This window comes from Bubalus bubalis, chromosome 1 (genome assembly GCF_019923935.1).
Source record: "Bubalus bubalis isolate 160015118507 breed Murrah chromosome 1, NDDB_SH_1, whole genome shotgun sequence".
Taxonomy (NCBI): Eukaryota; Metazoa; Chordata; class Mammalia; order Artiodactyla; family Bovidae; genus Bubalus; species Bubalus bubalis.
The window spans coordinates 162,186,253-162,214,166 of NC_059157.1; the positions used below are offsets into that span (position 1 = coordinate 162,186,253).

The window sequence follows — 27,914 nt, forward strand, 5'->3', positions numbered from 1 at the left end:
CATATCATTGTGATCTTCTTCCTTATCACTTTATGTGATAATCATGAGAATTAGGTAATTTAGGTAAGACACTTGGCAAGGTATCAGACATACTAAGTTCTAACTAAAAGTTTACTTTGTAAGTTAGAGCCTAGCACACTAATGTGGCATAAATAGACATTCATTAAACACACACACACACATAAATGAGTACTGTATCTGCAGAAAAAAGAATCTCACTGGAAATGCAGAGTTAAAAATTTGTCACTGAATTCTGAACTTTAGTTTTCAGATCTTGACAATTTAACCAAACTCACTTTGTGACTTAATCTTGCTCATCCCTTTGCCTCTTGTCTCCCTAACCGATTACCTCTGCTGGGACCTTTGCTTTTCAGTGATGAATTCGCAGCGCCTTCCATCTGACCACAATCTATTCTTTCCACAACAATGCCTCTGTATTCTTTCAGATTCTGATATTTCTCAGATCCAGAACTACACTCCCTTGTCATCACAAAGCAGTCAACTTTTTAAAAGAAAACATTTAGAAATCTAGATATTTGTATCTGCATCTCCATATTTCTGTGTGCCAGGAAAAAAAAAATGAATCAAATGCTTCATCGACACACTGGTTCTAAATCATTGATCTGGGAGAAAAGGAGTTAGGAGTCCCAGTGGTCCGTCTATGGTGCTTTAGATCCATGCAGAAACCAATTCAGTCCAATATTTTATCCTGCTACTATGAACATTTTTCAAAATCAATTAATTGCCAGTATATTTGCTTGTGTACATATATATATTTACATGTATATAAACATATATAAGAATATATATATATATATATATTCTTCCTACCTCTACTGCAACTCCTCTTCTCCTCCCACCTAAAACAAAAACAAAAATAAAAGCACATCAATAAATGAACTTCTCAAGTAGCTGATCATTTACCAAGGGAGCCAAGCCTGTTTCTGAAAGTTTCAACTCACCCAATCAGACAATAAGCAGAGGAAAGGGGAGGCATTTATCAGGTTACACAGAGGACTCCATCTGTTATCTTAGACCTCTGTTACCAGGGGATAGAAGAGCAGATACTTGCAGGCACTTTGAAAGAGGTTTATTCTCTAGGTTCTTAGTCTTAAGATTTCAAATTAGAAGCAGAGAAAAAGAGGAAAAAAACCAAGCAAGCATGATGAAGCCGCCTGCACCCTGGGATTCTGACATTTAACCTGTTGAGAGATGCTGTCAGTGGTGAAGTTGCTGTTTCAGTTGGGATCTGTCTGTTCAGCTTCTATAATAAATACAGTCAAAGGGGCAGTCATTTCTCCTTGGTCACAAAGGTCTGGGTTCTGAACCTCACCCTCATAAGAGCCATTGCTCATCATGCCAAGCCAACAGAAGAAAGTCATTTTTTGCATGGCTGGGATGTTAAGCTTCGTGTGTGCCCTCGGAGTTGTGACAGCCCTGGGGACACCTTTGTGGATCAAAGCCACCTTTCTCTGCAAAACTGGGGCTCTGCTCGTCAACGCCTCAGGGCAAGAGCTGGACAAGTTCATGGGCGAGATGCAGTACGGGCTTTTCCATGGAGAGGGAGTGAGACAGTGTGGCCTGGGAAAGAGGCCCTTTCGGTTCTCGTGTAAGTAACTATTCCATTTGAATTATTTAATAGTGCAGGCAAGCTCTTCCAAGTGTTGCAAGAAATTATTTTTAAGAACCTTGCCCTGTCTATTGCAGGACTTGTTGAAGAGGTATGAACCATCTGAAATACATAAATCTCTTCTGAGCAGCTTCTTTCTGGTTTTTATTATTTCATTCTATTTTTCTTATGACAACTTACAGTTAATGCATTACCAGGGAATTGAACTTTTGGTAAAGATAAACATTCTTAAATATTAATATTTATGTAAGAAATTATGGGCTCTTATTTTTAAAAGAGGGGAGCTTGGAGAAATAGGAAAGTGTAAGAGAAGATCTTTGTTTTGTTCTTTAAAATAGAAGCAGTGTCATGTATGTGTGGCTGAGACCCTTCACTGTTCCGCTGAAACTATCGCAACATTGTTAATTGGCGATTTCCCAATACAAAATAACAAGTTTAAAAGAAAAAAAAAAAGAACCAGTGTCATGAGCTCCTTAACCAACTCTAGCTGTTTTTACTCCTGGCACATAAGTTTGTTTCCTGTCTATACCCCCATTTCCCCTGCTAGGAACTTTCTTGTTGATAAATATTTTTTCTTTTTTCCTTACCTAATTTGGATCACCTGACTATAGAAATGTAAAATAATGTGCCATGCTACCTGAGAAAAAATTAGATACCTATTTAGGAAAATTTGCCACTGACTGACCTTTGAATTACGTGGAGCATAAGAGACAGATTTTCCTATTGCGGTATTTGTGAAATGGAAGTATTACCCAGACTATTTACTACCTGTGTGTCTTAAGAAGACAATTTTTTAAAAATTACCATGTGAATAGGCAACTCATTAAATGAAAATTAATAAGAAGTCATTTGTTATATCTCTCCCAGCACACATTCAGAAATTATTATTATTTCAAATGGGCTGGTTTGGAACAATCTTATGAAGACACAGCCAGTAAATTACTGCATAAATCAGTCTTCAGGAAAGGAGGTTACCAATTGAGGCATTTAAAATGAATTATTATTTTGCCTGGGTATTTTTTTTTCTAGCATAGGTGGAAAGCTAAATTAATTGAATTTATTATTAACATATGCAGTGTCTAATTAAATTTCAGTGCTGGCCTATTTATATTTCCACAACATTCCTTTCCACTTCTTAGCACCATTGGACACCAACTTTCAACTCATATAGGCTATTAAGTGACAGAAATTTGCACAGGGATCCAGAAAATCCCCAAGAATTAGTCTTCGGCTTTTTAAGAAATCAGCATTGACTAGATTGGATGAAGTGGATCCCCACCCTTTTTATTGAATGGCTTTATTTCCTTAAGGTAAGGGGGCTGTTAAGAGTTGTTTAGCTTCCCAAGGGGTTCAGGGTAAGAACAAAGCAGGATGTCACATGAATTGCAACTGTATTAAAAGACAAAGAAGGAAAAAAGATGAGTGAAATGATTTAACCATGAGTCATTGGCAAGCTAAAGTGTGAGTAAAGCTTCTCATAAATGAATTTAGACAAAAGCAGAGAGCTTACAGGGGTTTTCTGGAGTCTCTGCATTTTCCAGTGAAATGAAGATAAACTTTACTCATAGCACAGGATATGTTCCAAAACAATAATATGTTTTCTAAATACGTACTTGACAGTAAGCACTATGCATATTTTGTCTCATTTAATCCTCCCAGGGCCACATTCCTCTGTAGTTCAGTGAAGCCATTTTTCACGGCTGTGTCCTATGCCAGCTCTGTCTGTAATGAAGTTGTTCTAATTGGGGGTCCCTTTGCTTTCTGTGAAGTTTCAGAGCTGATGGGGTTTAAACAATACCCCCGCCTACCTCACACCATTGCATTAGTCCCTGTGATTCTCTGAATGTTTCCCCCAGCCTAATGAAGAAAATTTTGCATTGGACAAATTTAGTTGGAGATTTATTCTGAATAAATTGGACATTGTCAGTGTCCATGTTCTAAATGAGTTTTTGCTTGGTTCTGCTGTACAAGTTTATGTGTATTATTTTTATGTGCAACATATGTGTTACTTTTAAAACCCAGACATAAGTATAACATGGGGATGAAGAATGAACCAGAAAATAGTTAGGCAACGTTGTCATGTTTACTCCTATTAAATATTCCCTATTGACCACTCTGTCTCTTTTAATTATAACAAAATTCTCCCCTGTGAGCCTGCACAATTATGCTGGGAAAACTTCTGCCTCGTTTACTCTGGCTGATTCTCATCCATTTATGGGTCAGCGGTTCATCTTCTCGAGATCACTAGCATTCATATGTAGCACACAAATTCATTCATTATAATGAAGGACTATTTTCCTTTCAAGGCAGCACGACTGGTCGGCTTAATTTTTCCTGATATGTCACCTGTAAAATTTTAATGATGGTGTTTAAACTTTAAATGTAGCCATCAAGACAAAAAGTATCAGTTTTGAGCTCAGGGTGTGTGGGTGGGTTTCTGTTTTGGTTTGAAACACTGCAGAGCATTATCAAAATATGATCTTCAAGAATCATATGGCATTAATCATTCCTAGATGTGCTGATCTCTTCATTGCCAAGACCGTTCAATGAGCTGGGGAAAACATATGGGATAATTTATTTTTTTTAATCAGAAAAACAAAATTTAACCAATCACAGCATTTTGTAGCTTGTAACTTGAGTCATACTTTTTAAAGCATCTTAATTTGGACCTTATGATTGAAAATTTGTAAAAAGCTTAACAGAGGTTTAGCTTACTTCATATTTTAGAGAAGCAGAGCTTCTTGACCAGTTGAGGCATATGACCCAGATTGCAGAGGGAGCATTGAAACTACTTCTGTGAGCAAGAAGGTGGCTTCTCAAACATATTTTGGGGTAGAATAGTTGGGATTCTGGATTTCTGTGACCATCACTGAGAGTTGGCGTTCTATCCCCATGGTCTCCTACTGATCCCAGCTGTTCCAGGTGATCTATTGGTCACCATTCTATATGTCCTGCATCTTTCCCATCACTCTGCCTACACATGGCGGGGCTGCAAACGTCTTTGACGTTCCCCCTTCTGGTAACACTGCCTGTCTCTCCCCTCTTCCTTAGCGTACTGCCATGAGGAAGCAGGCACAGTGGGGGTAGGAGGACACCTATTGTGTTCAGGGAAGACTAGCTGGTGGGAGGGAGGTGGATAGGATACACTTGTACTGTTTCACTCAGCCTACAGGGCCCCTCTGGCATTGTAGCTTAGGTGCCCTATTGTGTAGCCTTACTCACCCATTAGAACAGTTCCGCCAATGAGAGGTTGTTTACCTCCCATTGAGGAAAAAAAGTGATTAGAAGATAGTAATGTTCTAGCTATCTTCACTAATGTGAAGGGGAAAGCCAACTTCTCACGGCCAAATAACTGTTTGCTCCTCTCTCCTTCCCAGACCTTGATGCTCACTCTGCTATTTCTCATCACCTGTATTAAAAGTTCTTGAGATTTCTCTGCAAGGAGATCCTGAGCCCTAAGAAGGCAGAGGCTATTATGCATCCTGGTGCTCCCTCATACTAGGACCTAGTACAATGCATGTCACAAAGGGGTGCTTAATCAGTGTTTGCTAAACTGGCGCTATCAAGAATAAGCAATGTGGGATGGGGGCAGCACTCTGCCACTCGCTGCAAATTATGTCACTGCATTGCTTTTCAGCTCTTGCATCTATCAAATGGGAGGTGAAACTAGGTGATTTCTAACATTTCTTCCAGTTCAAACACTCTATGATCTGTATAACAAGAGGCTGGCTGTTCTAGACAAGGTCCCTCCAGCTTTAAATTTGCATGACCCTTCTAGTTTCAAATGCTCACAGCTTCCACTGACAGATGTTAGCCACCATCATCAGAAGTGGCGAGTTTTGTGTGCCTTTGCTCTCTCATGCTTAAAGCACCTGATTTTTGAAGTATTCTGAAATACCTACCATTTATTAGGACCCAGACGAATTTCATTATCAAAGTCAATGCTTCTTTTTTTCCCCTGTCATAACCTTTCACTTTATGTGTAGAAAATTGCAGGTTAAAGAAGGAGAAAGTGAAAACTGGGATGTTTTAGAATTCTAGGGAGAGGGGTTAGTTGGTTCCAAAGAGCAGGAACAGCCATAAACCCTCAAGGAATTAAGAGAGAATTATTGAGAAAGAGAAAAAGGGAGATCTAAATGCAGGGAGAGGCTGTCCAACCTCCTTCTATGTTTTCCTCTTCATTTTCTCTAGAAACTCCTCTCCCATCCTCACTGCAAAACTCCTTTTTCCTGAATCTGATTTTATTAACTGGTAATGTCAAGAAATGAAGAATGACTAGTATATTTAACACTCCAAGGGTGTTCTTTACCCAAAGGCAGAACTTAAGCAGAAATCATCCTCAAATTAGTGAGACTAACAGAAAAGGTGATTTTGAGAGAAGGAACTTCTGGTTCTCCTTGGCTAGTCCAGGACAAGAGCATTTATCTCTGCTTCCTTCCTAACAACTACATCTAATATCCGTATTGGAAAAAATAATCCACAAAATCAGCCTTATTTGACAATTATAGTCTTGCTTATATGTATAAACAGGCTTCCCTGTTGGCTCAGTGGTAAAGAATCCACTGCCGATGCAGAAAACATAGGTTTAATCCCTGGGTCGGGAAGATCCTCTGGAGGAAGAAATGGTAACCCACTCCAGTATTCTTGCCTGGAGAATCTCATTGACAGAGGAGCCTGGTGGGCTATAGTCCAAGGAGTCACAAAATAGACCCTACTTAGTGACTGAACAACAGCAACAAAATATGTATAAATACACACACACACACATACACACACCCCTGCCTTCCCTTTAAATTACCCTCCATCCTGACAGCGAGTAATGTCATTGACCTGTGCTTTCCTGAGAGAGGCAGTAGAGGTGGATGGGGCTGCTTCTGAAACTCCCTGTGGCAGGTTCTCAGTGGAACTTTTGGAACTTAACCCTGGTGGGTGAACTTTATCTGTTGGAAGATGTCAAATTGTCAAACAAGGCTGATAAATTGTTCTTATAATTTGCTGCTCTGCTTTCTCATTTATTTTTTTCATCCTTAGAAGAAGGCTTGTTTAAAAAACTGGAGTATAATTGCTTTACAACATTGTGCTAGTTTATGCTGTACAACAAATTGAATCAGCTGTAATTATACATATATCCCCTCCCTCTAGAGCCTCCCTCCCACCCCACCCCCCATCCTGCTTTCTCTTCTAATCTCTGAGGGTGACTCATCTTCCCCAAGGACTTTCAGGCAATCCAGAAGAAACAAATACTAGTTTCAGCTGCCCATTTACTGGGTGCCTCACGGGTGCCAGGCATTTTGCATATATGATCTCCAACCTTTAGATGGAGGCGTTATGATCCTGCTTCTCTTGAACAAATAGAAGTGGAAGACGTGGAAACTCAAGAGAGGTCACAAAAATTTCTCAAAGTCACAGACCCAGTAAGTAGCAGACCTAGGATTGAAATTCTTGATCTACTCATTCCTCTACCACCTTCTGTCTCCATACATTATGCAAAGAGATGAGGAAAATGTACAAGCAGGACTTAGTTTCACCACCTATTTAAAATACTATTTTGGGCTGCTGAGGACGTGGAGGAAACGGAAAAATTGTGTACTGTTGGTGGGAATTGGTAACCACTATGGAAAACAGTATGGAGGTTCCTCAAAAACTTAAAAATAGAATGACCACTCAACCTGGCAATTCCACACCTAGATATTTATCCAAAGAAAGCAAAAACACTAATTCAAAAAGATATATGTAAGCCTATGTTCTTAGCGGCATCATTTAGGATAGCCAAGATATAGAAACTGTGTCCATCAACAGATGAATAGATTAAAAAAAGATATGTTTTACATATACAATGGGATATTAGTCATAAAAAAGAATGAAATCTTGCCACTTGTGACAATGTGGATTGACCTGGAGGGTGTTATACTTAGTACAATAAGTCACACAGAGAAAGACAAATACCATATGTTTTCAATTATATGTGGGATCTGAAATAAAAAGTGAACAAATAAAACAGAAAAAGGCTCACAGATACAGAGAACAAACTAGTGGTTGGTTATCAGAGGGGAGATGGGTGGTGGAGGCAAAGTAGGTGAAGAGGATTAAGAGTTACCCACTACCATTAAGATACAACATGGGAAATGTAGTCAATATTTTATAATAACTTTGCATGAAGTATAATCTATAAAAGGATAAAACTACTATGCTATACATTTAAAACTAATATAATATTGTAAGTCGACTTTACTTCAGTTTATTTTAAAAGAAAAAAAAAACTCACAGATGAAAAACCGTTATGTTAGTACTTCACACGACCTAGTTCTCATATAACCAAGTGATGGTAGTTGGCCTTCAGATTTGAATTCATTCATTGCCTCTTTTTTTTTATTATTTTATTTTATTTTTAAACTTTACCTAATTGTATTAGTTTTGCCAAATATCAAAATGAATCCACCACAGGTATACATGTGTTCCCCATCCTGAACCCTCCTCCCTCCTCCCTCCCCATACCATCCATCTGGGTCATCCCAGTGCACCAGCCCCAAGCATCCAGTATCGTGCATCGAACCTGGACTGGCAACTCGTTTCATACATGATATTTTACATGTTTCAATGCCATTCTCCCAAATCTTCCCACCCTCTGCCTCTCCCACAGAGTCCATAAGACTGTTCTATACATCAGTGTCTCTTTTGCTGTCTCGTACACAGGGTTATTGTTACCATCTTTCTAAATTCCATATATATGCGTTAGTATACTGTATTGGTGTTTTTCTTTCTGGCTTACTTCACTCTGTATAATAGGCTCCAGTTTCATCCACCTCATTAGAACTGATTCAAATGTATTCTTTTTAATGGCTGAGTAATACTCCATTGTGTATATGTACCCCAGCTTTCTTATCCATTCATCTGCTGATGGACATCTAGGTGCTTCCATGTCCTGGCTATTATAAACAGTGCTGCGATGAACATTGGGGTACTCGTGTCTCTTTCCCTTCTGGTTTCCTCAGTGTGTATGCCCAGCAGTGGGATTGCTGGATCATAAGGCAGTTCTATTTCCAGTTTTTTAAGGAATCTCCACACTGTTCTCCATAGTGGCTGTACTAGTTTGCATTCCCACCAACAGTGGAAGAGGGTTCCCTTTTCTCCACACCCTCTCCAGCATTTATTACTTGTAGACTTTTGGATCGCAGCCATTCTGACTGGTGTGAAATGGTACCTCATAGTGGTTTTGATTTGCATTTCTCTGATAATGAGTGATGTTGAGCATCTTTTCACGTGTTTGTTAGCCATCTGTATGTCTTCTTTGGAGAAATGTCTATTTAGTTCTTTGGCCCATTTTTTGATTGGGTCATTTATTTTTCTGGAGTTGAGCTGTAGGAGTTGCTTGTATATTCTTGAGATTAGTTGTTTGTCAGTTGCTTCATTTGCTATTATCTTCTCCCATTCTGAAGGCTGTCTTTTCACCTTGCTAATAGTTTCCTTTGATGTGCAGAAGCTTTTAAGGTTAATTAGGTCCCATTTGTTTATTTTTGCTTTTATTTCCAATATTCTGGGAGGTGGGTCATAGAGGATCCTGCTGTGATGTATGTCAGAGAGTGTTTTGCCTATGTTCTCCTCTAGGAGTTTTATAGTTTCTGGTATTACGTTTAGATCTTTAATCCATTTTGAGTTTATTTTTGTGTATGGTGTTAGAAAGTGTTCTAGTTTCATTCTTTTACAAGTGGTTGACCAGATTTCCCAGCACCACTTGTTAAAGAGATTGTCTTTAATCCATTGTATATTCTTGCCTCCTTTGTCAAAGATAAGGTGTCCATATGTGCGTGGATTTATCTCTGGGCTTTCTATTTTGTTCCATTGATCTATATTTCTGTCTTTGTGCCAGTACCATACTGTCTTGATAACTGTGGCTTTGTAGTAGAGCCTGAAGTCAGGTAGGTTGATTCCTCCAGTTCCATTCTTCTTTCTCAAGATCGCTTTGGCTATTTGAGGTTTTTTGTATTTCCATACAAATTGTGAAATTATTTGTTCTAGCTCTGTGAAGAATACTGTTGGTAGCTTGATAGGGATTGCATTGAATCTATAAATTGCTTTGGGTTCATTGCCTCTTTATTTCACATTTCAGTGGCCCTGATATTTCAGCCCCAATTTTGACCTTTAGAAAATAAAATAGTTAAGCCAGGATCTAGCTTGAGCAGGTCACATGCTTGTGGCTAATCTTTGGGCTATATAATTATATTACCTTGATGTTGATAGTTAACGCTGAAGGCAGAGATACCTGATTTCAACTGTGGTCAGCTCATTTAAAAATCTCTGCCAGTGAAAACCTTCATGGTAAGATCTTCAAAGTTGGTTACTTGTGTGAGTACACATTCTCAGTCGTGTCCGACTCTTTGTGACTCCATGGATTATAGCTCACCAGGCTCCTCTATCCATGGAATTTTCCAGGCAAAAATACTGGAATGGGTTGACATTTCCTTCTCCAACGGATCTTCCCGACCCAGGGGTCAAACCCATGCCACCTGGGAAGCCCCACTTAGTTACTTGCACTACAATAATTATTTAACCACAGCAATGATGAAAATGGCGGGCTCCTTCCTGAGGTGACAAGAACAGGTTTCAAAACAGAAGCAGGAATTAAAAAAAAAAAAATGCAGGTACATTTGATTCACTACAAAAACTGATATGAGGAGTCAATGGGATAGAATTAGAGTACAAATCAAGATCTCTTTTCTCAAAAGATGAAAAATAAAAGCTCATTTTAATCTCTGAACTGTATTAGGGATTTCATAAAGCTAAAAGCAGGTAGATTTAAAAAAAAAAAAAAACTCATTTAAATGAAACAACATCAGATTTGCCTTTCATCCAGTCATGTAGCTAAACAGCCAGAGTGGCTGTGGTGTGATACCCTTTTATTACAGGTCTGATAGCACTGACTAATAGCTAACGGTACCTGGCAGACTAATTTATGCAGGATTCATATTTCGCTCCCTCTCAGCATGTTATAACTGTGGCAAAGCCGTTCTTGGGAGTTATTACCCCAACATAATCATACCCTGTGGATTCGGAGCAGTTAAATGGGTTCTGTTATCGAAGACACATATGCACCAAAGCATCTGCCGTCCCTCAGCCGCTGTGGGTGATTAAGACTCACTGATGGGGCTGCTTCCCATAGGCTGGAGTCAGGTAGGTAGAGTTCAGCTGAGAGAAATTCAGGCGAGGTATTGAGAAAACTGCATTTTAAGTGGTTCTATCATATCATCGAGTCTCTTCCTTTTAAGTGCTGGGGTCATGGATTTCATTCTCCCTGACTGACCATGGAGCCATCAGAAGCCTGGCTTGATACCTGGGTGTGAGATTCGGGGTGATATTAAAGGAGATGAATGCACTGAGTTCATGTCAGGAAATGTCTTTTACTGGATTTTCATAATAACAGGCTGCAGACGGGCTGAGGGGAAAAGTCAGATAAAGAGCATTTCTGTAAGAAGAAAGAAATCTTCCCCTTAGTCCCTTTCAAGAAAATGAATAGCTGAGCACCAAGGGGCCAAATACAACTTCTTTTTGAAACATCCCTTTCATGTGAAGGACAAGTCGAGAGGAAAAACAGGACCTCTGAAGCTACCACCACGGCTTTAATCTAGGAAGAAGAGGTGGCACCATTGCTAACATCATTGTCAGAGGCTGCCTTCGTTTTGAGAGCTTCACAGATGGTGTCACCTGCAATTTACATCTGGCCAGATGAAGACAGATAGGGTCGATGAGACCTAAATCATTAGATCAGTGGTCTGTAACCCTGCTGTGCTTTAGAATCACCCAGGGAGTCCTGAAAACTACCGATGCCAAGGCCCCATCCCTGAGCAGCTGGATCAGGATCTCTGGAGGCGGGGCCTGAGCACTGGATGGCTTAGAAGCTTCCGAAGTGAGTCTAATGTGTAGCCAAGATTGAGAAGTACTGTGGCAGATGACAGCCGAGACTGGCAGAATCGGGTGAGGTCGAAGAGTCAGGAGCTCTCTGTGTTAGGGCTGGATGAGGTCACCAGAAGGCGGGCAGGGGGAGAAATCATGTTTAGTATTGTTCCCAAACAATTGGGAGGTTTTCTGGTCAAGTTCAAGCTGGAATGCTTGCCTTCCGTTCCTTTAGCGGGCGTATTTCTAGGAAGGGTCTCACACTTCATCCACACCCACCTGGGCTCGGAGGGAACAACAGATCTGAATGGTGGGTTTATAGTAAGAAACTGAGCAAGTTTGGCTTCCAGCCTCAGTGGCTTCAAAGGCATTCCATCTTTCCAAATCTGCCCACCAGTTACAGGAGTCTGCTCTTCTCCTGGCCAGAGTCAGGGTGCCAGGTCTGCCCAGGGGAAGGAGGACTTTCGCTGATAGGCGAGGGCTGACGGGCTGAGGGGGTTGGGAGTGTGAGGCCAACCAATTCAATGGAACTGGGTGGACAATCTAAACCACCTCTCCAACACTTTATCAAGATAAAGCTAGTATCTTGGCCTCCATCTCCCTGTCTCCTGAAGACTATCAGGGCCCCTCTTTAGAGGTGTGCCATTAGAAAATGTTCAAGGAATAATACTAGGGAAATAGAAGTGAGAATGGGGGCAGTAAGGAGATCCAACCAGTCCATTCTGAAGGAGATCAGCCCTGGGATTTCTTTGGAAGGAATGATGCTAAAGCTGAAACTCCAGTACTTTGGCCACCTCATGCGAAGAGTTGACTCATTGGAAAAGACTCTGATGCTGGGAGGGATTGGGGGCAGGAGGAGAAGGGGATGACAGAGGATGAGATGGCTGGATGGCATCACCGACTCGATGGACGTGAGTCTGAGTGAACTCCGGGAGTTGGTGATGGACAGGGAGGCCAGGCATGCTGCGATTCATGGGGTCACAAAGAGTCGGACACGACTGAGCAACTGATCTGATCTGATCTGATGGGGGCAGTAGATCAGTTACTGAGGGGAGTGTGTGACAAGGAGCAAATAAGTGATCAAATCTGAAGTTCTTGGATTATGTACAGCAATAGTCACCTGTCAGGCCAGGGGAAAAACAAAACAAAGCAAAACAAACAAAAAAACCCTGAGCTGCAAGACAGATCATCTGAATGCCATGTAATCTCAGGGCCTCTCTGGGAGGATATTAAGTCCTAATATACAGATATGGCTCCACCTATGGGCTGGATAACTCCCACTAGTTCCAGGGATCAATCCTGAGACTTGAAAACGCCAGTGCTCTCACACTGCACTGGGCTCTTGAATCTCCCACTCTTTTTCCAAAAAATATTTATTTATTGGCTGCACTGGATCTCCGTTGTGGCATACAGGATCTTCAATCTTTGCTGTGGCATTCAGGATCTTTTTTTTTTTTTTAAGTTTCTACATGTGGGATTTATTTTCTTGACCAGGGATCAAACCCAGGCCCCCTGCATTGGGAGAGCAGAGTCTTAGCTGCTGGATCATGAGGGAAATCCATTAAGTATCTCACTCTTGGTAAAAATACAACTCTTCTGCCATTTTCATTATGTTAAAAAAATGCTTAAGTGATTATGTAAAATTTATAGAACTTCCATATAAATGATCTCATTGTGTTGTTCAAAAGTTCTGCAACTTATTTCTATTACCATCCACATTTACAGACAAGGAGCTGAAGCATCATGAGCAGTAAATGGCAAAACCAGATTTAATCTCAAACTTGGGCTTCCCTAGTGCCTCAGACGGTAAAGAATCTGCCGAAATGCAGGAAACCCAGGTTCAGTCCCTGGGTTGGGAGGATCCCCTGCAGGAAGGCATGGCAACCCACTCCAATATTCTTGCCTGGAGAATTCCATGGACAGAGAGAGGAGCCAAGTGGGCTACAGTCCATGGGGTTGCAAAGAGTCAGACACGCCTGCACAACTAACACTTTCACTTTTCCAATTCCAAAAGCTACTCTTTTCCCAGCCTGTCATCTTTTGATTAATGTCTAACTATTTTTCTCTCTTCCCACCAAGCTCCCTGCTCTTCTTCCTTTGGTCATGTGTGATATTCTAACCACCTCATACTCTTGATTAGTGCCTAAACAGAGGCTTAGACCAGGTTTACTGAGTCCTGTTTTAAGAATTGCAGGATGAAAGATGTAATCAGTTAGAGATAAACAGAGAACAAGGTTTTGGGATAAAATACAGCAGAAGAACCCAGGAGACAGAAATGAAATAAATTTTAAGGCAACTGAAATGAAAGCCATACATTTAGAGAGATCAAATAAAACATGGATTAATGGCAATAAAAGAACATACTTAGCAGTTAGTAAAAACAAACAGCTTTAAAAAAAAATCTTATTACTTTCCAATGATCTATTGAAAACAATGTCACTTCATATGTAAAATACAAATTCTTTGTAAGTTAGAGTGTGGTGCTCTCACCACCCCCGGAAAAGATCATCGGTGCTTACGTGCTCCAGTGCTCTTCTAGACTCTGAGGACACAAGGGGAATGAGATAGTACTTGTTCCTAAACACCCAAGAATCTAGCAGAAGTGTTTTTAAATAACTGACCACTTGTAAGAGCTGTATGTACAGTTTTCTCAGTCAAGATGGGCGAGGCTATGTTTTAATAATAAAGTCCAATATTATAGGTTTAAATCAACAGAAGACTTAGAATTCCATGATGGCCTAGGATTCTGGGTCTTCACTGCTGTGGACCAGGTTCAATTTCTGGTTGGGGAACTGAGATCTTCCAAGACATGCAGGACAGCCAAAAAAAAAAAATTAACAAAGATTGATTTGTTGCTCACAGTACATATTCATCAGAGATTAGCTGTAGTTCCATTCCAGGATTCAGTCACCATCTGTAATATTACCAGTTATTGTAACAAAGAGCTCTCACCCAGGCAACTAAATTCTCTGACCTGGAACTGACACACACCAAGGATGTTACATGACCGGGCCCTCAAAGGAGCCAAAACATGAAATCCCCATGGGCCCAGAAGGGGGAAGAACCAGAACTATGGACGGTGTAATCGTGCCCATTATCATTATCATCAACACAATCATTTTTGTTTACAAAGTTCCAAGAAACAGAACTACTGTCTGTCAGGGCAAGGCGCAGAGAGATCAGAGGAAAGTAAGGATTAGAGTTAGATATCACTAGATGGCACTGAACAAGCCATTCTGAGCAAAGGAACAGCATGAACCAAAGTAGGAAGAGCCTATTGAGGCCAGAGCACAGAGGACACGTGAGAGACAAAAGAAGGAGGAAGGTAAGGCTGGAGAGGAAGAAGAGAAGAGAATGTGAGGGACTTCACAGGTTAACTTTATCTTGTAGGCATTGGGGTACCACTTAAGGATGTTAAGTAAGTTTGTGTCAGAACAGAAGACAGATTAGAAGACTGAAAGAGAGGCAGGGAGTATAGTCAGAAGATTCCTCCAAGATTTGGAGGTCCAAACTAAAGCATTGTCAGAAGGCTGGAAGGGGGGTGCAAATATTCCCAAAATAATCAGAAGCAAATATCAACAGAACTTGGTGATAGAGGATGAACCCCAGGCTTCCACTGGCTAGATGTTTGGGATCACTTGCCAAGATAAATACAGAAGGGGACAGTTTAGAGTGGAGGTGGAATGACTTTTGGTCACGTTTAATGAGTTCACGTATGGGTTAGCAACAAGAGACGTCCATCAGTTATACAGATCTGGAGGTCATGAGCAAGGCTGGGGCAAAGGCAGAGAGGTGGGACCCGGCAGATTGGAGGTAGTGGTTGGAGCTACAACTGAAGAGGAGGCTTCTCGAGGTGGGAATCAAATGAGAAGGCAAAAGAAGATGTGTTCTAGAAAGCGCTAATATTTCCAGGTAGAAGAGGAGGGACATGCAAAGAGGAGGAGAGGAGATGGTCAGTGAACTGGGAGGGAACTGGCTGAGGGGGAACCATGGGAGGAGCAATGTTCAACCAGGGAGCAACAGAGGTATCACATGAGAGACAATGAAAATGGTCCTTTGAATCTTATACCAGAAGGTCACAGGGGACCTTTGCTAAAGCAGTCTTGATGGAGTGGTCCTCCTGTAGGAAGGGGGAGGTAAGGACCTTGTGGGAGCTGAGGAGGGAAGGAGAGGTAAGGACCCAGGGAAGACTGAGGATAGGGAGTGGCAAGAAGAGTCCTAAGGCCAGGCTAGGGTGTGTGTGTGTGTGTGTGTGTGTGTGTCTACGTGTGTGTGTGTGTGTGTGTGTGTGTGTGTGTGTGTGTATGTACGTACATATAGTGGGAGGATATTGAGTACAAGTCTACACTGAGGGGATACAGCAGTAGGAGGAAAAGGCCATAGACAGATGGGACAGGTAGATGATTAATGGATTCAGAAAGGACAGTGTGGGAAAGGGTCAGAGAGCACCAGGAGTAGGCCTAGACATGGGAAATCTTCTGATGGCCTCTGTTTTCTCTCTGAAATGGAAGAGTTCGGTTCACTAGATATCTTTGAGCCTTTTGTAAGCCAGATAAGACTAAGGGAGACAGAGCTGGAGCGTGGTGGGTGCTTAAGAGCTGGGGAATCTGGAATATACAAAGAGGGACAGAAGGGGGAAAGGCTGGGAAAGGCTTTGCGGGAATGGGGGGACCACAGTTCAGAGGCTCAAGGAGAGTGGGGGTCCAGACACAAGACATACAGCTTGAGGAACAGAACCTCCCACTGAATGATGGCAGGAGGGTAAACTTCCTCCAGAGAGCATCACAGTGACTGTGTTTTCACTCCCAGCCGTTAACTTATGATTTACTCGGCTGTTTCATGAGAGCAGACTGTAGTCACAAGGGTCCCACAGCCTTTCTCTGTGTGCGCAGCCATGTGGGTTCCCTTGCCTTCCTATGACTTGTATATGCATGTATGTATGTGTTAGTAGCTCAGTCATGTCTGACTCTGTGCAACCCTATGGACTATAGCCTGCCAGGCTTCTCTGTTTATGTAATTCTCCAGGTAAGAATACTAGAGTGGTTGAAGCCATTCCTTTCTCCAGGGGATCTTCCCAACCCAGAGATCAAACTCTAGTCTCCCACATTACAGGCAGATTCTTTACCACCTGAGCCACCAGAGAAGCCCTCCTATGACCTGGGCGCCTTCTATTCTATTAGGACAGTCAACTCAACGTCTGGTTTCTTCTAGCTCTGTTTCTGACTTGATATCTTGTCTGAAATCTCTGCTTTCCAGACTTCCCAAAGAGGAACTGAGCTTTGAACCAGGAGTTTAACATGAGTGTTATAGAATATAACTCGTCTTTAGATTCCCTTGTATCTACATATCTAGATGGTGTTCTCTTAGTATTCTGGCCCAAGTCATTCTATTCCTGGGAATGCCTCCAAAAAGGTTATTCCTGCACATCACCCACCCCTATAATGAGAAAGAAAAAGGTATATACTTGAAAATGCTCATAGGAAGCAGTAACCATAATGCTGAAATAATGGAAGTCAACCTAATGGGCAGCAGGGCAGCAGTTTGATGGAAAATCCATGCAGTTATCTAAATGGTAGTTATGAAGACAATCTGTGTGACATGGGGATTGCTTATATCCTGAATAAAAAGAACAGAATGTGACCTCAGAACTTCATTAGGATTACAGTAATATCTTTGAAAGGAAAAAAAAAAACAAAACAAAGGAAAGGCTTGCTTTTTATGTTGATGGGATTGTAGGTGAAATTCATATCTTAATTTCCATTTCAATGTTATAACATTTTTCAGTTATAAGGTCCCTCCATAAACAGCAGGAACGTTGGACAAACTAACAGAAACACAGAGAGCAAGTCCGTTTTGCCCCATTCTCCCACCCTGGCAACAAAAAAGAGCTGTGTCATGTTAACATTTGATGTGGATTCTTTCACAAATTCCAAACTTTAAACCTTATTATTAAACAGCCATCAGTTTCCATCTAACATGTTGACAATCCCTCAAGTATGTTGGATTAAAATTTTTCTTTTAATAAAGAGATTTGAAATTCCATTCTAGTTGCCAGCCAGGTCTTTCAACTTCTTAAAAAAAAAAAAAAAAGACCCACACCAGCTCCTCTCATCCCTTTGGCAACTATTCTATTTCCACATTGTCCCAGATTCTCTCCAACAGCTCTTTCAATTCAGCTTCGATTACCACCAACCCCAGAAACAGCTTCTATTAAGGTCACCAGTGACTGCCTGACTCAAAGGACAAATTCTGGTTCCCAACCAGAAACTCCCAACACACTTAAAACTGCCAACCTGCTTCTTCATCTACTTTGGCCCTGTGGTCTCTGTCTGGACTGACCTCTCCCCTCCTTCCTTCCTTCCTCATAGATGCTGCACTAACGCCCTCCCATCAGAATCACTGGTTTCCACCAAAAAACCCCAGACCTGCTAACCAGGCTCTGCCCCTACATCCTCCCCAGAGCGAGACATATCCATCCAACACACATGTGTCCAGCAGCTACATCGTGCATTCTCCACAGCAGCAGAAACCCCCTAAGGAGGTGAAAATTAGTTCTTCAGGGCAAGCAAAAACCCCTACTCCTTCAAAAAGTGTATATTCTATGGTATACAGTACACATACAAATATAATAAAGAAACCAATACATAGTATATCTGTGGCATTAAAATTTCATGAGTGGAGGGCGATTAGGAGAAATGTCTAAAAAGACTCCTGGGGTGAGAAGCAATAGTGAAAAAAAAAGTTAGGAAATACTGTTCTGCCAGCATCCTTAGGTGTCATGAAGACATGGTGGATAAAACAGACCAAGGCACTTGTCCTCATGTTATGGGGGAAACAAACAAATAAAAATATACAATTTATCAGATGGTGATAACTGCTGTGGAGAAAAATAAAAGCAAGGAAAGGGGTTGGTAGTGCGGGGGGTGGGGGACCGGGCAGGAGGTTGCAACTTTAAGATTCATGTTGATGTATGGCAGGAACCAACACAATATCGTAAGGCAATTATTCTTCAATTAAACATAAATAATTTTTTAGAAAAGAAGGTCTCCCTGAGAACGTGACATCTAAGTAAAGACATGGAGCTGAAGGAACAGGCTGTGAGGATATCTAGGGGATATACAGTACAAGCAAAGGCCCGGAGATGGAAGTGTTTCTGGCACATTTGAAGTACAGGAATGAGACCAGTGGCTGGAGCACACCAACAAGGAAACAGGCAGCAGATGAAGTCAGAGGTTTGACAAGAAGTCCAACCTTGTGTGTGTGTGATCTAGTAGGCCATTGTAATGACTTGGCTTATACTCAGCAAGATGAGAATCCACCAGAAGGGCTTAAGTGGGGAACTGAAATAACCCAATTCACTTTTGAAAGATCCCACTGGCCACCGGGTTGAGAGCAGAGTGCAGGATGGAGGGGTGGTGGCAGGGAGACCGGTTAGGAAGCCCTTGCAGTCCTCCAAGTGAGATACTGGTGGCTTAGACCAGGAGGAGCAGTGGAGACAGGGAGACGTAGTCTGACTCTGAAGGCAGAACCAGCAGGTTTTCCTGATGGGTTCAACACAAAGTGTGAGAGTAACAGAGGAATTGAGGATGAGGCCAAGGAAGAATGGGACTGCCAGCAACCGAAATGAAGAACGCTGAAGGAAGCAAGAGTGAGAAGAGGAGATTCTGAGTTCACTTTGGGACACAGTGACATGCCTACTCAATATCCCATGTTCAGTAGGTAATTGGAGGACATACAAATAGGGGATTCAAGAAGAAGTCTGGGCTGGAAACATCTGTTTGAGAGTATTTCTGGTCAAAGCTATGATACTGTATAGAGCACTGGGGGAGAGAGTGAAGAGGGAGAGAAGAGGTCAAATAAATGAGTTGTCCTCTGGTTGACTCAGGAGATGAAGATGAGCCAACAAAGTAGATCAAGATGTTGGCCAGGGAGGTAACAAACCCAAGAGATGGCAATGTCTGGAAGCCAAGAGAAGAAAGTGTTTCCAGGAGCAGGGGAATGAGCCACTGTGCCAAACGTAGACCAGGTAAGATGAGGAGAAAGATGGACCCCTGGGTTTGACAGCTTGAAGCTCTTGGCTGCCCTGGGAAATGTATTAATAGTATTAGTGCAGTGGGTTCAAGAGAGAAGGTGGAAAGAAGAAGACGACGCTGAGAATGTAGGCAACTCCCTGAGAGCTTTTGCTGTAAGGGAAACAGAGAAAGCGGGTAAGAGCTGGAGGAGGACTTAAGTGAGGTTTTCTTTTTAAGACGAGAAAAATGAGAGCATGTTTGTATGCTGATGGGACTTATCCAACAGACGGGGAAACTGATACTCTGGCAGAGAGAGGAGACCAGTATCTTTGAGGTGGTGGGAAGGGATGGATGGTAGGGAAATTGGCCTAAGACAGGGGTGCACTGTTGCAGATCCCTCCTGAGCACTGATCACACACTAGGTTCTCCTTCCATGACGTCATTAAATCCTTACAGATGTCAGCGGAAGATGGGATTAGTCTTATTATTATTGTTGTTTTTAATTGGCCATGCCATGCAGCTTGCAGGATCCTAGTTCCCCGACCAGGGATCAAATAAAGGTCCCCACAGTGGAGGTGCTGAGTCCTAACTACTGGACCGTCAAGGAATCCCCTTAGTCTTATTTTTTTCAAAGAAATCAAGGTTTAGGGAGTTCAGAGAGTTAGAAAAGAAGCTGAAACTGAATTTCTTTTGTCTAATTTCAAATGCCTAGTCCATCCCCATGGAGACCCTTATTTTACAGAGAGAAAGAGGGATCCATTAACCTGGTCACAGTCCCAGAGTGGACCTGAATCTGAGTGCCTGACTCCTGGCCCAGTGCTCCTTTTCTCATCTCTAACCAAGCTCTTCCTTCCTCCATGCCAAACGGTCACCTTTGCCGAGGCTATCACTCACACCTGGAAGGCAGCACTCACTTTACACCTTGTTCCTCCTGCTTTTCTTTGTTTTTGGTGAGCTTTGCTGTCATTGTTATTCAGTTGCTCAGTTGTGTCTGACTCTGCAACCCCATGGATTGCAGCACGCCAGGCTTGCCTGTCCTTCACTATCTCCTGGAGTTTGCTCAAACTCATGTCCACTGAGTCAGTGATGTTATCTAACCACCTCAGGTATAACTACATACTGTACATTTCATCCTTTTTAGGTGTACAGGTCTATGAATTCTGACTGATGCATAGAGGCATGTTAATACCAGCGCAATCAAGATATAGAACATTTCCATTACCCCCCAAGTTTCCCTTATGCCCCTTTGTGGTCAGTCTCCTCCCCACCCCTAACCCTGGGTAACCAATGATCCTTATCGTTTCTGTCCTTATCATTTTGCTTTTTCCAGAATGTCATCTATATGGAATCATACAATATGCAGCCTTTCGAATTCACTTACTTTCAGTTAGTATAACACATTTCAGATCCACCCATGCTATCATGCACACCAACAGTCCATGCCTTTGTATTACTATGGAGAAATAAATGGCAACCCCCTCCAGTATTCTTGCCTGGGAAATCCCAGGGACAGAGGATCCTAGCAGGCTGTAGTCCATGGGGTTGCTTATTTTACGGACAGGCCACAGTTTGTTTGTCCATTCACCAGTTGATGGATATTAAAATGTTTCCAGTTTTTAACAAATATAAATAAAGCCATTGTAAACATTTAGGAATAGGATTGCTGGGTCATATGTTAAGTCTATGGTCAGCTTTTAAAGTCTTCAAACACTAGGTATTCATATGTAAAAAAATTTAACCTTGGCCATACACAAAAAATAACTCAAAATGGATCATAGACTTAACTGTAAACCTAAAACTAAAAAATTTCTAGAAGGAAAACATAGGGGAAATTATTTGTGACCTTGCATTGGGTAAAGACTTCTTAGATCTGACATCTAAAACATGATATATAAAAGAAAAAAAATGATAAATTGGAATTCTTTAAAATAAGGACCGCTCTTCAAAAGACACTGATAAGAGAATGAAAAGACAAACCACAAACTCAGAGAAAATATTTGTGAATTACTTATCTGATAAATGCCTTGTATCCAGCACACAGAAAGAATTCTTGAAACTCAATAATAACAGTAATAAACAATTCAGTAAAAAATGCACACACAAAAGATATGAACAGACACTTCAACAAAAAAAAAAGATATATAGAAGGCAAATAACTCACAAAAGGATACTCAACATCATCAGTCATTTGGCAAATACTAATTAAAGCTACAAGATAAACTACACTTCTATTAAATGACTACAATTTTTAAAAACCTGCCAAGTGTCAGCAAGAAAGGAGAACAACTGGGACTCTTATACATGGTGGGTAGGGAAGTGAAACGGTACAGAGACTGTGGAAAACACTTGGCAGTTTCTTATAAAGTCATGCATTCAGAAGCTTTGTATGGGGGATGGGTTGACTACAAAGGGGAAACAGGAAGTTTGGGGAAATGTGGAATAGTTCTAATAAGATAAATTGATTGTGGTGGTGGTTACATGATTGCAAGCATTTGTCAAAATGCACAAAATTACATTAAAAAGAGAATATTTTACTGTATTAATTTTATTTAATCTTGACAATAGAGGGCAAAGTAAAAGCAAAGGCAGTGAGGCCACTGTATGACTTTATACAACTTATTTCTCTATGCCTTCTTTTTTTAAAATCTATACACTGAGCATATAATAGTACTTTCTTTATATTGTTGTATTAAGTATGCTGATTTATGCAATATACCTAAAGCATGTGGCACACAGCAAATGCCATATAATTATTTGACTGTTATTTTTATTCGTATTTTTATTACTCACATATTTCTCTTTGAAGAAGTCTGATGAAAAAAGGAAGGGTAATTAGGGGTTTGGATGGTTGAAGGATGAGGAGACCTAGACACACGGAGTCATAGACAGATGGAGGAAATCAGTGATAAGGGAATGAAAGAGAGGGAGAGTAATGCTGAACCCACAGACCAAGCCTGTGCTATTAATATGGCATCGGCTGCCCGTTTTCATAAATAACTCCCTTTCACTTGTCAACAGCTAATCAAGTAATTTCTCGAGGCCAGAAGTGACTTGCTGGATTAATGACAGCCCCTCCGGAGATCAACATGTTCAAATCCTTCTTCTGTGTTGTAATCCTACACCTCAAAGAATGGAGAGGAACAAATCTACCTCCTGGACACAAAATATCCAATATCATTAAAGTGACAACTTCCAATTTTTATTTGAATGGTCTGCTCTCATCTTCAACAAAGGAAAAGTCGGATCAGTGTTGGTTGGAAAATGGAGGGTTGTTATCAGAGTTCTGATTGGTCATTATAGACCTCAGGGAATTTTTATCAAACAAAGAAACTTGATAAGATGTAAGCAATAATAAGCAGGGATTAGTGCCCTCCTGGGTAACTTTCTCACAACTGTAGGAATTTTAAGAGACTTCGTTAAGAATTAACATGCTCCACGTGATATTGACTTTAGCTTCTGGCTTTTCTTTCCAGGAGGCAAATCAGTACAATTTCTTCTGCCTTTGTTTCGATTTGGTAACAACCCTCCATTTTCAAACAGGTTTCACCTACCTGCCCTGTCAGACATGAAGAGGTTGCTACTTATTCTACAGGTGTGGAGATAGAAGCAACCAAGGTTTTTGATAACTGCTGGTCAAAACCAAAGCAACAGCTGACCAAGTATAAGAACAGCAGGTCAGATTGATTGAGGTGTCTCAGAAGTTGGAATTTTTGGAGGGCAAGTGATCACAGACCAGCTGGTTCACTCTGTGCCCTCAGAACACAGGGCAGCATGGACCAGTACAATCACTAACAACCCAGGCTCAGCATTTCTACACCCCGTGTGCCTCCATCTTCCAAACAAAGCAGAGGCATTTTCTTATTTTATTTTTATCTATCCATCCATCCATCCAATTTCTAATTAATAAGAACTTTTCAAAACACAAAACACCTTTAACATAACCAACAACAGCAATAACAGTTCTGTAATATCTAAAACTCAGTCCACTGTCGATTTTCCTTGGTTATTTCAAAAATGTCTTTTACAAAGTTTTGTTCAAATCGCAAACAATACCCACACATTGCATTTGGTTAGTATATCTCCTAAAGTCTCTTTTAATCTAGAGCAGTCATGGGAACTTTTTGTCTTCATTTATCCTTTTGTGTTGTTTTTAATATTCATGTATTTATTGAATAGATAATGCGTGTAGAGTGGTAAATTTTTTTTTCCAAACTGAACTAAAAGGAATATCATGGGGACTTCGCAGTTGGTTCAGTGGTAAAGAATCCACCTGCCAATTCAGGAGACATGGGTCTGATCCCTGAACTGGGAAGATCCCACATGCCATGGAGCAACTAAGCTGGCGTGACACACTACTGAGCTTGTGCTCTAGAGCCTGGGAACCACAACCACTGAGCTCGTGTGCCACAACTACTGAAGCTTGGCGCCCTACCGCCCACGCGCCCCAACAAGAGAGGCCACTGCAATGAGAAGCCCACACACCGCAGCTAGAGAGTAGCCCCCACTCTCTGCAATTAGAGAAAAGCCCACACTGCAACAAAGCCCAGCCCAGCCGAAAATAAATAAGTAAATAAAAATGATGCTTTTAAAAGGTACATAATGAAAAATCTCTCAGTCTCCTTGCCCAGAAGCAATGTTACCAGTTTCACGTGTAATCTTTTAGAAATAGTCTCTGCCTAGACAAGCATGCCTGTCCCCAAGGCTCTAGCCTGGTGAATAAGAGTGGACATGAGTTCAAGTCTCTGCAACTCACTAAATAAAAACCTTGGGCACATTACATCTGAGTCCCAGATGTTTCCTCTGGGAAAGAGAGGAAACTATTTGCCAGAGGAAAAAAACTAATAATGGTACCTATACCGTGGCATCGTTGAGAGAATTAAATCAGATATGTGAAATACTTATTACTTGTTTCTATATACATCCTCCTTTGGCTTTTCCCCAAATGACAGAATCAGGCACTTTCTCCTTCAGTGTGTTTTTTTCATCACACATCACATTTTAATGATAAGTCCATACCTGTTCTTAAAGATTCGCTTCATTGTTTGAAATCATTGACTTACATTCCCTTGTATGGATGCCATACTGATAGACATGTAAATCATTTCCCACCTTTTGTTTTTACAAAAAAAATGCTGCCATGATATGTACACCTATGGCTGATTCATGTTGATGTTTGAAAGAAAACAACAAAATTCTGTAAAGCAATTATCCTTCAATTAAAAATAAATAAATTTAAAAAATGCTGCCATGAATATCCTTGTGATATTCTGTTGAATTCATGCACAAAGCATCCATAGGATAAACTCCTGGAAGTAAAGTGCTGAGCGAAGGATACATGTATTTTAATGCTTTACAGTCATGTAAAGCCCCAAAGGAAGCCACATCAATTTATACTCCTAAGAAAAGTACAGAAAGGACTCCATTTCCCTACGTCTTAACTAACACAATCTATCACTATATGTTTTCATCTTTGTAAATATGATTTGTGGAAAATGGTATCTCACAGATTTAATGTGCATTTCTCTTATTACGGGGCTTCCCTGGTGGCTCAGAGGTTAAAGCGTCTGCCTGGAATTTGGGAGACCCGAGTTTGATCCCTGGGTTGGGAAGATCCCCTGGAGAAGGAAATGGCAACCCACTCCAGTACTCTTGCCTGGAGTAAGAGGAAGGAGGAGCCATGGAGGGAGGAGCCTGGTAGGCTACAGTCCATGGGGTCGCAAAAAGTCGGACACGACTGAGCGACTTCACTTTCTTTCATTTTCTCTTATTATGGGGCTTCCCGGGTGGCTCAGATGGTAAAGAATCTGCCTGTGATACAGAAGACCCAGGTTTGATCCCTTGATTAGGAAAATACTCTGGAGAAGGGAACCCATTCCAGTGTTCTTGCCTGGGAAATCCCGTGAATAGAGGAGCCTGGCGGGCTTAATAGTCCATGGGGTTGCAAAGAGTCAGACATGACTAAGCAACTAACACTTTCACTTTTTTCCCTCTTATTATGAGATTGTAAAGGAAACATTGTGTAAGTAAACCTCAGTTCAAATGACCTGCCCAGGACTCCTGAGTGAGGACTCAGAGAATACCGCGAGGGTACAATTTTAGACTCAGGAAGTTGCAATGACCGTGCAGAGAGTACTATCATTTCGGGTATCCTTCACCTATTTTCCCCAGATACATTCATTTTTATTGATACACTGAGGGGTTGGTTCACAGTGACTGAATTTCCAAAATGATATTTAAAAACATGAACTTTTTTTGTTTAGAGTGACAAATGAACATGAGCCTCTTTAAGTATAAGTACTCTCTCCTTTTTGTGTGTCTGCTTTTCAGTTACAGAGCAATTACTTAAATTTCATGGTAAAGCAATGTTTACGCGTCAGTCTATTCTTGGGGTTTTACATTATGGCATTTCAGAATTTGCTTCCTTTTACCTAAAAGGCAGTAGTAGTGTTAAATCACTCAGTCTTGTCTGACTGTGACCCTATGGACTGTAGCCCTCCAGGCTTCTCTGTTCATGGAATTTTCCAGGCAGGAATACTAGAGTGGGTAGCTATTTCCTTCTTCAGGGGGTCTTTCCAACCCAGGGATCGAACCCGGGTCTCCTGCATTGCAGGTAGATTCTTTACCACCTGAACAACCAAGGAAGCCCATAAATAAAAGGTAGACTTTTATGCTTAAAAGAAGGACCTTGTCTGTACTCGTGAAGAGGATGCTCCCTCTCTGATAGCACTAAGCATGCTTCATGCATGTCCATATGTTGTGAGTTATATCTTACAAGTGGTGAAGGGTTTGTTCTGAACCAATGCACCTCCTTCTCTTGGTCGCTTTCGGACACATGATCAGGAGCACAGCACTGTGACCACAGGACCTGTATTTGCACAGCTGACCACTTCCTCCTTGAGACATTTTCTTCCCTTGGCTTCCCTGCTGTTCAATCTGTGAATTTGCTCCTAACTCATAAGCTCTTGTCCTCTCCTGAGTCCATCTTTCCTCTAGCTATAGCTTTTCCACAAGTGATAGCCATTCCCCTGGCTTTAATGACCAGGGCCAGGACTAGGGTGAGGCCATTAAGACACCTTGGTCATAGAAGTTAATGAGACATCTACCCTGGGTTTGTACAAGTACAGGGTTGGCCCCAGAGTGTCACTATATCCTTAAGCTTTCCTTTTTGCTCTAGACACCTTGCTTTCCTCACCCTAGTTTCACCTCCTTCAATATCTCTGCCTGCTTCCTAGACCTCCAGATACATACAACCTCTTTGTCGTCTCTACTTAGGATAGCTTAAATGCAACTCAAACTTCAAATATTTAAAATAGAACTCTTGCATCACTGCCCACCCCAATGGCCAAACCTGTTCCTTCTACTTGTCTATTCCACTTAATAGCATCACCGTTTATTCAGTTACTCTACGAGTTATCCTCAATTTCTTACTTTCATCAAGTCTATCTTCCGTCTCCAAAATACAATACAAATCTGACAACCTCTCACGGCCTTTGCCACTTATGCCTTGGACCAGGCCTCCATCTCTTATCGTCGCCCCAAATCCATCCTCAGGATCCCAGCTTCCACATGTACCTTCCCCCAGTCCCTCTCCCCCTTAGACTCATGACTCTGCAAGCCAGAGCAATCTTCTTTTTAAAAAAGATTTGCTTTTTTAGTTTTGGCTGTGCTGGGTCTTGCTTACTGCGGGTGGGCTTTTCTCTAATTGCAGCAAGCAGGGGCTATTCCCTAGTTGCACTGCTCGGGCTTCTCATTGCAGTGGCCTCTCATGTTGCAGAGCATGGGCTCTGGGTGCATGGGCTTCATTACTTGTGGTTCCCAGGCTCTAGAGCTCAGACTCTGTCGTTGTGGCACACGAGCTTATTTGCTCCGCAGCATGTGGGGTCTCCCCATGCCAGGGATTGAACTGGTGTCTCCTGTATTGCAGTGGACCACCAGGGAAGCCCCAGAGCTACTGTTTTACATCCTGGAGTAGATTATGTCATTCTCCTACTTAAAACCCTCCAGTGGCTTCCAAATGAATTTAGCATAAGGGCAGACCATCCCCCGCCCCTTACCATGGTCAACAGACCAGGAACTACTAGGTGTAACAATTTGATCCCAGCCTAGCAACCCCACTTCTGCCTCAACCTCATTCACCAGGAACCTGCGCTGGCTCCCTCCCACTTCAGCTGTGTTCCTTTCCCCTGGAATGCTCTTCCCCAGATCTCTATATAGCCACCTCCCTCTCAACATTCAGGTGTCAGCTCTGGTGTCACTTTCCTGACTACCCCCATCCACTCATCCATCACTCAAAATCCCATCACCCTCTTTTATTTCTCCATAGCATTATCACTATCTGAAAGTGTCTTGTTCCCAGTGCAATAGCTGCTCAAAGCTCAGGGGCT

At 41.6% G+C, this 27,914-nt stretch overlaps 1 protein-coding gene across 1 annotated transcript in view; it reads left to right on the top strand.

Annotated features, from left to right (window-relative positions):
- The first annotated feature begins 1,356 nt into the window (after positions 1 to 1,356).
- The window catches only part of CLRN1 (clarin 1), a 46,834-nt gene continuing 20,276 nt past the window's right edge, over positions 1,357 to 27,914 (top strand). The window contains exon 1 of the mRNA XM_006048531.4: positions 1,357 to 1,609. Coding sequence (XP_006048593.3) covers positions 1,357 to 1,609 — 253 coding nt within the window. The remainder of the gene's footprint in view (positions 1,610 to 27,914) is intronic.